We start from the raw sequence: 12,024 nt of genomic DNA on the forward strand, positions 1-12,024 counted from the left end.
ACTTTATATACGTATGATTTTTTTTTTTGTCCCTCCACCTTCTATTGATGACTTATGCAGGTTTTTTATTACAAGGCAGCTGGGTCTCACCGAACTGAACTCCCGGGTGCCCACCAGGGGCCAACAGGAAAGCATCAACAGAAGGCTTGCCGTCAATACGCTAATGTTTTTTCTCTCTCTTTTGATGGATTGCTGTGTTGCATTAGAGGTAATGGAGGTGGTTGCAGGGTTGGTTTGAGGCAATTACATTTAGGCTGAGTATATTCCAACCAGAGGGCTTTCTGCTGACTTCAAATAAAAATAGGCAAGAGGGCTATGGTTTTAGAAAGGTTTGTGAATTATAAAGGTTCCAATATGGGATAGGGAAGGACCCATATAAAAATGCAAATCAAAGTATTACTCAAAAAAGAAAAGTATTGCTGTGAAATAAAGCTTATGTGCAAAATCTGAAGGTACTGTATGTATAACAAAAGCACAAGAAGAAAGCTTACCTTTCCTATGATGCTGCCAACCTCCTATAATGCAAAATACAAACTCATCAAGCAAAGCAAAAACATCATTGCAGTGTGTGCCACTTGCAGGTATCCTGAATTCAATACAGATGAACAATTTTATTGCATTAATGTGTAAAAGTATGGTGTTTATAGAGTGTGCCTGCCTTGTTTGGTGTTCTAGGGCCTTTAGTTTACCATTTAAAGAGCCTACTGTGCATAGCATCTATATTTCATTGACCTATGAATCAGTTATGATTGAGCCAGATGCACTCTGCCTGGCAACAAAGGACCATGCAAAGGAGAAAAAATATAAGCATAGCATTCATCTACATTACTAGGGATGCTGTGCAGCTAAAATTTGATTCAACTCGTAAGGTTTCATAATGGCTATGGTGTGATTTTAATGTATTTATGACCAAAGCGGTCGGTGATCTCATTACCCACCTGAAAGCGCAAGAAATTGTAATGATTATGTCATTTCTTTGACACGGCTGTAATTCATGAGGTAGATGCAAATTGTATGGTGCGTGACACAAAGCGGCAGGCTTTTACCTTTCCATGCATGAGCAGTCGTAATGTGAGGGTCACTCCCAAGCCCCCGTCTCCAAAGTCCTGCTCACAGTTCATAGTGATATGGGAGTGGCACACAGGGAGACGCATGAACAAGGCTCATCCGCTGGTCACACACTCAAACCGAGGCCGGCGCTCTTTGGCTGGCTCTCTGAGGTCCTTCAGTGCTGCTCTAAGTCAGAGAAGGAGAATGAAGTTTAACTTTGTCCTATCCAAATATGGCCACGGACACAGGTACATCCATTATTCATCAGTTATCAATAGACTTACAGTCAATAATTGTGACATTAATATTATTATCATGATTACATTAAAAAGTATGACATGCTTTTCTTCAAGTGGCTGCGTTGACCTTCCATTTAGTCTGCCAGCAAATTTGCTTCCCATGTCTCCTCTCAAAAGTAATGACCAAGCTAATTTAAGAGGAAATTGGGTGTTTTTGTCTGGCAGTGTTTTGAGCCAAATGGCTTTTATACTTTTAAACAAAAGAGCCCCCATAAATGACTTATATCGTAGGCCTTAGAGAACAAAATCATATCTTTCTTCCTTTCTACTTTCATTAGATTGACTGATACTGCTGAGACATAACAAAGTCACAAGAAGTGTACAGGATATTGACTAGGAGGCTTGGCTGTGTCAAGAAGGTGTTTGGGACTAACAAACTGATGGGCAAGGCCGCTACTTCCTACTTGCACATGCGTGTATAGGGCTCTACAATTCTGAGGGCACCACAAGCGTTTTTTTATTTATTTTTTTTAACGTGTACCCATGCGATGCTATTGTTCGGACATTCAACTTTACAAGAAAATAATAAACAATTTAGCAAACAATGCATACAGACAGTTCATAGCAGATTTGATGCACCCAAGATGTCACGGTTTAGTGAAAAAACAGATCACAGCAAAAAACTTGATAGTTAAAGTATAAAAACGATCCATTATTGTTTTGTAGGACTGCTTTTCTTTTCACGAATATGCCCCTCTTTAGTTTATATTACTGTTGTTAATGTTGCTGTACATTTCCTCCAGTATAGTGTAATGTTCGCAAGAATGCCATTGATGCCTGTCAGCCAGCTATTTGTTAAACACGCCCAATTTACACTGTTGCCAAGAATATGTTAATTGTTCTTTTTCTTTCTTTCTTTCTTTCTTTTTTTTTTTTAAACTTTAAGTGGTTTTGCCCCTGTTCAGTTTGTTGAAACATTAATTTCATTTCAAAACAATACAATCGCTGTTGTTTTGCATCAGTGATTAATAAAAACACAGTAAAAAAATAAAAATGTATTTTGGGATGGAACATACAGCATACTAGTACACCATTTCAGCTAAGAGTACTCAAAGGTGTAGCAGCAGCCCTGCTGATGGAAGTGTTTATTGGGATGTGCGCTATCATTTATTTCTAATTAATTGAAGGTGCTCATTGTAATCAAGTCACCTTTAGCAAAGGTCAATAAAGAAGCCCCTGAGGTGAGTAGGCTACAAGTCGCTTCTCAAAATAGCTGTCCACCAGTGACAGTCCAGTGTGATATACAGGAAATTTTGTATAAGCCATCATTTGAAAATGGAATCACTTGCTGAGATTAATCAAAATAATGCCCTGCATATCGAAAATCAATATTTATAAATATTGTAAGATGAATTGAACACAACCAGCTTCACTGGCATGGTGGATGAGTTCTATCGACATGGGCAACATCAAAACAAAATATCATCCATGCTTTTTTACAAGCTATGGTAACAAGTAGACATTTGGCACGTGAGCGGGGCATGGTTTGTGCACAGTCAGTTGAAACTACTACAGAATCTGAGACCAGATGGGCTGGCCTTATTTCGCCCCATTTTGTAGTCTGATTACATATAGTTAGCATTTTTTTTTAATTAATTCAAATTTGGCGAGTTTGTTAAAAACACTCTTTTCTTTCACCCAATCAGTTAAACTATTCATGTTGACTTCCACTTAAGTGTCTCTTCGGTTTTAATGCTCCACGCTCCTCAAAACATTGAAAGCTACCTGGAAGTGGGTCATACTCCGCCATATTAAGGACCGTCTCAAGTGTCTTGAGCGTGCATCGGGTGCAAGAATTGTCTCATTTCGACAAACAATTGTTCCTCCTCTCTGGTCTGTCAATTTCCTTGTCTCTTTGATGCAATTTCTGGTGGTAGGTGTTAGCAAGTAAATAGAGGAGTGAGTAGAGAGGACCTTGGAAGTTGCAATTAGAGATGTGTGAGATGTTCGCTCATGTCTCTCATTGGAATTTGGATTTATTCAATCCTCGCTATGTGTTTAAAAGACTTATGATGCTTCTTAATACTGTGCCATGAGAACTACTTCTAGCTAGGCCATTTAACAAAACAAACAATACCAAAACACATACCCTAAATGTCCAGCTTGTTTCTTAACTTTTATAAGAAATCAAAACATAACTTTCGTCGCTTTTATTTTTAATACATTTAAAATAGGTCTTCAATGTAAGAATTTATGCTTGTATTTGCTAATTGGACAATGAGCTGCGGTCCTTCCAAACGATCTTTTTCATTCTTCACCTCTAATTACAAGATTATTGATTCACTGACTCAGAAAAAAACCTTTTTGATAAATTTGTCCCAAAAAGTCTTACAAGGTCTCAATCACTTGTCAAGTAATATCATCATAACCGTTTTAACAAATCTGTCAGGGAAAAGAAAATTTAAAAAATGTAAACCCCCCCTTAAATAATCTATTACAAATTTGTTTCTAACAAAAATTGGCAAATTATGCCTATTGTTTCTTTTTATTGTCGGTTCAGTGATATACTAATAGCCACTCTCAGTCCAGGGAAAGAAAACAGACCGTAGAGGTTTTGTCTTTTGGGAATATAGTGTGACTGTACACTGTTTCAAGGCAATCCATTCAATAGCCCGAAAATGAGAGGCACTGGATTTTATTGGCAATTTAATGACACTTGGTAACAGGAAGCTCTCTTCTTCGACTAATCAAGGTCACTTGTTTGCTGAGAGTATTCTCAGTGAGATGCTGTGACACCGTGCGCACTCTTGCTCTGCTGACTTTGCTGACATGCTCTTGTGTGAGTTTCATAAATCTGCATGCCGTCAGTAGATGCAGTGAGGTATGTGAGCAGATCATGTTTAATAAATGGGTATTATTTTAGATGAGATCCAACTCCCGGGAGACGTGTTGTAGGCCGCTTTATTGCTTTTGCTTACTGCACAAGGCCATTACTGCTTCACTGGTTTATTTATGCACTTGAAGCTTGCAGAGACACGCTCTGATGCCCGCACACATCCCTCTTAAGATGTCATAAAGCTTGACTGCCTGTATGTGTTTATTCCTCCATGGGCCAGCGTGGCGTGCCAATCTATCAGTAAGCAGTAACTGCAGCAAAGAGTCATTTTGCCGGATTAAATTGCAGCAAATCAATCGTGTTCCCGTTTTTTGGGGGAGATGCTCGGACTTGTGACAGTCAAAAGTCCATCGGCGTGTAATTTCCATTTATATAGAACTCAGGTCAAGAGGTTGACGAGAATATTTGCTGGCTGTCAGCTGTGGATGTGAGCCCAAGTCATCATGAATTTAACTTTGGTTCGTGTGTACAACATACGTGTTATCACAAAGCACATTTGTGCAATATGCGGATTAACTTCATTATGCTTGGGCACCAAAAGGGCACGGCTAATTCATAAGTGATTTATTATATTAAGACTAATGGGTGGAGTAATCAGTATGTACAATTCTGTGGGTTGATAACAAGGCATGTGTTCTGTGTCCGGGCGAGGGCGGTGAGCATCAGAGCTCCTCATTTACAGACTCTCAAGCAGTAGGATTCCAGGATGAACAGAGCCTCTTTGTTTCCGATTAGCCCCGCTTGCACAGATATGAGAATTAGCAAAGCCAAGACTGGATACAGCCAAAGTCACGAGTCACCCCCAATGTGTCCTGACATATTCCAGAGCTGAGGAGAAACCAAACACAGCTTCCGGAAAAGAACAGCTCCTCAGCAGTAATCAAAAGGAGACTGAGCCTGTCAGCCTCCATTTGATGCACAATGTCATGTGAGCTACTTTTACGCAGAATGACAATAAAGATTCTAATAATAAATACTATATGTGTCATATGTTTCGTATAAGAATCCCTTTAAGGCATTTGGTTTTGGCAATTACAGAAAGATTTTTGAAAATCTGGAAAAACATTTAAATCTCAAAATACCATATATTATATTCTGCTCTTGCAGTGTACAATATTATAACGGAGGAGGGTTTGGCTTTGAGAAGCAAGGGACTACACAACAATAATACTGTAATTTTCAGATTATAAACTGTACCCCAAAATTTCCCCAAAAAACTGTATTTGTTCATATATAAGATGTCCACAGGTGTCCACATTGTATTATGAGATATTTACACCAGAATATATGGATCTCATTAGTCAGTACAAATCCAAAATTAAGTCGCACTGCATCATAAAGTGCAGGGTTCAAAGCAGGTGAGGAAAATAGCAGCGTACATTCCACAAATTAAGGTAATATATTTCCAAAGATACAGTGGGGCAAATAAATATTTAGTCAACCACTAATTGTGCAAGTTCTCCCACTTGAAAATATTAGAGAGGCCTGTAATTTTTACAGGCCCCCTCCAGAGGGGAGGGGGCCTTTCCCCCCTCCCCTCTGGGGAGGGGCTATTTTTCAGCTGCAGCCTCCTGACTGTCCGGACCCCTGGCTGGATTGACGTCCTCGCTGCTACCCCCGTCTCATCTGACCGGAGGGACCTCTTCTTGCTCCTTTACTCCACTGTATTTTTACGGACTATAATTTCGCTTGCTAATTCCCATTAGCCGTTCTGGGGTTCCTGTCTATCAGTCCTGGGAGTGGATCTCTCCTGACTGTGGTACTCCCCAAGGTTTCTCATTTTTCTCCCAATTGACTCTGGAGTTTTGGGAGTTTTTCCTTGCCGGCATGGAGGGTCTTAAGGATAGGGGATACCCAGGACTTGAACTGTATCTATTCATCTTTGTTGCTTCATTTCTAATTGTGTATCATATTGCCTCTGTAAAGCCCTTTGAGACCTCTGTTGTGATTGAGGGCTATACAAATAAAATTGAATTGAATTGAATTGTAATTGTCAATATGGGTAAAGCTCACCATGAGAGACAGAATGTGGAAAAAAACAGAAAATCACATTGTTTGATTTTTAAAGAATTTATTTGCAAATCATGGAGGAAAATAAGTATTCGGTCAATACAAACAGTTCATCTCAATACTTTGTTATGTACCCTTTGCTGGCAACAACGGAGGCCAAATGTTTTCTGTAACTCTTCGCAAGCTTTTCACACACTGTTGCTGGTATTTTGGCCCATTCCTCCATGCAGATCTCCTCTAGAGCAGTGATGTTTTGGGGCTGTCGTTGGGCAACACGGACTTTCAACTCCCTCCGCAGATTTTCTATGGGGTTGAGATCTGGAGACTGGCTAGGCCACTCCAGGACCTTGAAATGCTTCTCACGAAGCCATTCCCTTGTTGCCCTGGCTGTGTGTTTGGGATCATTGTCATGCTGAAAGACCCAGCCACGTCTCATCTTCAATGCCCTTACTGATGGAAGGAGATTTTCACTCCAAATCTCTCGATACATGGCCCCATTCATTCTTTCCTTTACACAGATCAGTCGTCCTGGTCCCTTTGCAGAATAACAGCCCCAAAGCATGATGTTTCCACCCCCATGCTTCACAGTGGGTATCGTGTTCTTCGGATGTAATTCAGTATTCTTTCTCCTCCAAACACGAGAACCTGTGTTTCTACCAAAAAGTTCTATTTTGGTTTCATCTGACCATAACACATTCTCCCAGTCCTCTTCTGGATCATCCAAATGCTCTCTAGCAAACCGCAGACGGACCTGGACGTGTACTTTCTTCAGCAGGGGGATACGTCTGGCATTGCAGGATTTGAGTCCTTGGCGGCGCATTGTTTTACTGATAGTAGCCTTTGTTACTGTGGTCCCAGCTCTCTGTAGGTCATTCACTAGGTCCCCCCGTGTGGTTCTGGGATTTTTGCTCACCATTTTTGTTATCATTTTGACGCCACGGAGTGAGATCTTGCATGGAGCCCCAGATCGAGGGAGATTATCAGTGGTCTTGTATGTCTTCCATTTTCTAATAATTGCTCCCACAGTTGATTTCTTTACACCAAGTGTTTTACATATTGCAGATTCAGTCTTCCCAGCCTGGTGCAGGTCTACAATTTTGTCTCTGGTGTCCTTCGACAGCTCTTTGGTCTTAGCCATAGTGGAGTTTGGAGTGTGACTGACTGAGTTTGTGGACAGATGTCTTTTATACCGATAATGAGTTAAAACCGGTGCCATTAATACAGGTAATGAGTGGAGCCTCGTTAGACCTCGTTAGAAGATGTTACAGCTCTTTGACAGCCAGAAATCTTGCTTGTTTGTAGTTGACCAAATACTTATTTTACACTCTAATTTGGAAATAAATTCTTTAAAAATCAAACAATGTGAATGTCTGTTTTTTTTTCAACATTCTGTCTCTCATAGTTGAGGTTTACCCATGTTGACAATTACAGGCCTCTCTAATCTTTTCAAGTTGGAGAACTTGCACAATTGGTGTTTGACTAAATACCTTTTTGCCCCACTGTATATAATATCAAACAAATAAAATCTAATGAATCACCACCTTTGGTAGTCTTTGCTCTTAACTCAAGCTTAGTGTGTGTAACAAAAAAAAAAATAAAAATAATAATAAAAGATGCTAGGAGAAATTGATATTTTTCCATGATTAGCCAGATAATTTGGCTTATTGCCGGAAGTAAGTGATTGAGTTGTTTCCATAGACATATCTATTAACCTTAGTTTTGGTACATTAAAATTCCGAGAAATAAGAAGTAAGTTTTGATGAGAGGATCATTGGTACACTTGGTTTTATTTTTCGTATTTGTAATTTGTACTTGTACTCTTTTATATTTGAATTTATATGAGGAAAAGCTCAGAACACACAGGGAGGCCGCAAACAAAGAAGCTCTGAAATATGAGTCGGTCAAGATAACCACTTGGCCACCTAGAACATGTGTTTAGATGAGGTACTAGCATCCCTGTCTTACAAAACATTCATCTGTGTTCAAAATTCTCAAGGAGAACATTTTTGAAAATAAAATAAATACAAATTTACAAACAGTATCCCGTATGACCAAACTACAATGATATGCCTTAGTGAGAAACGTCACCGAAATGTTGTCAAGCAGAAACAACAATCAATCTATTGTGCTTGCTGCTGGCCCTGCTGCCTTTATTCAGGTCTTGAACAGGGCCCTCCAGTTTTAATACATCAAACATCCCTTAGTGTGAGGGCGCGGGGTAAACTGGTGGGGGAACCAGGCCAGGTGCTCTGTTCTGGTCCATCCTTCTCAACCCGCACCTCGCTTAATGCACTACATACACCTTTTAAAAAGACGGCAGCGGGAAAATGAGGGGCCAGACAACAGGACAGTAGTACCCAATTGGTCATACCGCCTCTCTCTCATGAACTAGTGTTAATCTAGATCTTTATTTGTCAACGTGGCAAATCAACCACATCAAAGTTGTCCTGGCTCAAAGCCTCCACTGCACATATTTCAATAGCCAGAGACCTTTTTTCCCCATGCCATTTTCTTTCACGGGTATCAATACCTGAAGGACAGACAAGATGAAAAGAAAATTTTATAACTAGTCGCGAGGATTTCACTGCCCACACCTGTTCTGACACAAATGCCCTGGTTGCAACCATCAAACAGAGATGTGACTGGGTTGGCTTATACCAAATTCACACGCCTAATATGTATGGTGAAAGACGCACTCAGGGTTCCCCTCTGCATTTAGAACATAAAGGAGGTCGGCCATATAGAGTGTTTACTTGGTAAAGACGCAGGGTGTCCCCAGGGTTTCGGCACAAAGAGAGCAGTATGTGACAGGGTGTCAAAGTGAGTACACGTGCAATGGCGAGGGCACGAGGTGGAAGACCGTTCACACACACATGCCCGCACAAACCCTCCAACACACATATACACACGCAAACAAAGTATACATGTTCAGCTGTTGAGATGAAAGAAACAAACTATTCACACAGTTAGACGCACACAGGAAGCGGCTAGTTGAAATGACAAAAGCAGACTGTCTTTGATCCAAAGTACTTGCGCTCGTCGGCTTTTTGCTACATGATCAATCGAGAAGACACTAAGGCGTTGTCATACATTTCAACCGAATATTGCTGTAATTACTGTGTTTTTATGATAAAAACAGAAAAAAAGAAAATCTATTAGCAGCATTGTGTTATCTTTGTATGCATCAATGTTCACTCATTTAAGATAGAAGGGAAACAATCGACTCTTGTATCATGAAACTAGGTCTCTGATGTCATTGGTCCATGCAATTTCAGATATCCCCAGTTGTTTTCAGAGTTGATGGCTAGTTGTAATTCTTTCATTTACACATATCCTGCTTTGAATAGGCCATTGGTAAGCAAAAACCTCTGGTGACAAACTTTGCACATAAGCTTTAGGCAAATACCTAGAAATAGGACACGTGACACCATAGCAGACAGCAAGGCTATGTTTGCTTACTCTCCTATGACAATCAATATTTTCCAAAGTATTTTGATGTTTCGTGGTTTAACATGCTTATAGCATCCATTGAAAGCCAGGCTTGTGAGACATTGCAGGTCATTATGCTGCTTCAGTACAGTCATAGAGCTGAAATTGTGTCTCTGACTATACTGTCTTTTTACTTCCATTTTCAAGTGTTTACAAAGTACTAAACTACTCAAGATACTACACCTGGTGCACATCTGTACGAAAATGGAGGCAACAGCACAAAGTGACCAAACAGAATGAGAGTTCAGTACTCATTATACAAACTTTGACTCTGAAAGCAAGAGGTCCATAACATAAAGTTCAAGGGTCCCCAAACTATTTCACATCAGCCCGCAGTGGGTGCTGGATTTCTTTCCAACTAAACAGGATGACAACTTTGCACAAATCTGGTGTCTTACAAGTGTAATCAGTTGATTGTAGTCAAGTGCTGCTTGTTTTAGCAGAAACCTCATTGGTTAAACGGTCTGTGCTTGATTGGTAGGAACAAAAACCTGGACCTACAGCGGCCCTTGAGGACCGGTTTAGACTATAGTTGCCTTATTCTCAATTTTAGGGTATATTCTTAGGATGGACCAATGCCCGGGTCGCTGATGGTGTATTGGTACATTCGTCTGACTTCGGCACAGGCAGCATAGGATCAATTCCCACTCAGTGTGAGATCAATTCCCACTCAGTGGCGGTGTGACTGTGAGTGCAAATGGTTGTCTGTCTCTGTGTGTGCCCTACGACTGACTGGTGACCAGTTTAGGGTGTAGTCCATCTTTTGCTCGAAGTCAGCGGGGATAGGCACCACCACCCCGTGACCCTTCATGGCAGGGATAAGCAGAGTTGAAAATCGATGGATGGCACTTATGCAAATGCTCTGCTTGTGTATAATGATGTTTTTGTGCTTCATGCTCGTACAGCCTCTCACCCTCCATACTGCTGCTTTTCTTGCTCATTGGTGCGGATGTTGTTGGAACTTAAAGTAAATGATGATTGACAGGTTTGTAGCTTTGATCTAGTGAGGGAAGGCTCGTTAGCTCTACGATCAAAGGCTTCAAATGTGTCAATCATCATTTAGTTTGTTACACACCAGTCTGTGGCAACTCATTTAAGTGAGAGGCTGTTCTCCACTCATGAGTGAATTTAGGTGGACTCACTCAATGAAGCATTTAATTAAGACAGGCGTTTTTCTATGTTATTCTTGTTTTGAAATAATTCACATTATGAAAGAGGCAAGGTGGGACAGAGGTTAAGACGTCCAACTCACAGTGCTGTGCACCTATATTTTGTGTTGGTGTACCTGAAGGAAAAAATTAGGTGCAACCACTGCAAAAAGTAAGTGTGGAGCTTTGGCAATATTAATCGCAATGTTAATTTTTCCAATATCATTCAGGCCTAATTATTATTATTTTTTTTTTACTTTTTAAGGGCTAAAAAGTATCAAAATAATCCAGAGATACAATGGCATTGTCAAAAGATCAAAAATATATACGTTTTATACTCAGTAACACTCCCAGCGGAAAGCGGAAGAGGGAAAACTGTAAAAATTACACGACTGTAACATGTTTGGGACTTTTGTTCAAATAAATACAAAATTAAAAAAAACATTTTTTTTTCATTATCGGATCGACTCGGTATCGACATATTCTCAAAATTAGGTGACTAAGACTCAGGTGCAAAAATATATGATTGGGACATCCCTACAACTGTATAACATCATTTTTCGTGAAATTTCACTGATACTTAACGCACTGATACCACATCAACAGCCTCAGACTAAGCCGCAGGGTAAGATCAAGTATAGGTACAGTATTTCAAAATATACTGCATAAAGTCCAACAGTAGTAAACAATACAGTAAATGCATCTCAAGTGCAGGTCTCATTTTTGTTGGCTTGTTAATCCTATCCACATTCTACAGTTAAATACCATACGTAAAGGCCTTTAGAGAGTGGTGAATGTATGAGGTAGTACAACTGGCATGGCTATGTTAGCCACTGTAAAGTACTTGTATCAGTTGAAGATACAGGCAGGTATGCTAAGAACATGCCTTTAATTAGATATTTCATATTTGATTCAAATATAACACATTTTTATTCACAATGGCAAGACATAACGACTTCATAGAGTATAACTCCAGTGTAACGTTTGTACATATCACATATTATTAAAGTTTGATTCTGGGCATGCAGCATGTGATCGAAAGCATTTTGACTGCTATGAGGTTTACAAAAAAAAGGAAGGAGAAAATCTCAATTTGATCACTTGAAAAGTATTGCTCAAATGCAGTTGGAACATTTTCTGTAAGTAGAAAATAATAAACTAACTACTGACCTGGGACAAAAAAAATTCACGG

General features: G+C 39.9%; 1 protein-coding gene across 2 annotated transcripts in view; it reads right to left on the reverse strand.

The window, feature by feature from the left end:
- pcbp4 (poly(rC) binding protein 4) overlaps positions 1 to 12,024 on the reverse strand; it is a 66,379-nt gene that overhangs the window by 39,844 nt on the left and 14,511 nt on the right. Inside the window, exons 1-2 of one of the 2 annotated variants that reach the window (XM_057822194.1) lie at positions 1,047 to 1,176; positions 492 to 586 (exon numbers count right to left, since the gene is read on the reverse strand). Coding sequence is in view for 1 of the 2 variants with exons in the window: in XM_057822185.1 (XP_057678168.1) it covers positions 492 to 515; positions 1,047 to 1,154 (132 nt within the window). In the remaining variant the exon portion in view is untranslated. Of the gene's footprint in view, positions 1 to 491; positions 587 to 1,046; positions 1,237 to 12,024 lie in introns of those variants that run through there. The other variant, XM_057822185.1, reaches the window with a different exon arrangement.

The sequence above is a fragment of the Corythoichthys intestinalis genome, chromosome 2, assembly GCF_030265065.1.
Source record: "Corythoichthys intestinalis isolate RoL2023-P3 chromosome 2, ASM3026506v1, whole genome shotgun sequence".
In the NCBI taxonomy this organism is placed as follows: domain Eukaryota; kingdom Metazoa; phylum Chordata; class Actinopteri; order Syngnathiformes; family Syngnathidae; genus Corythoichthys; species Corythoichthys intestinalis.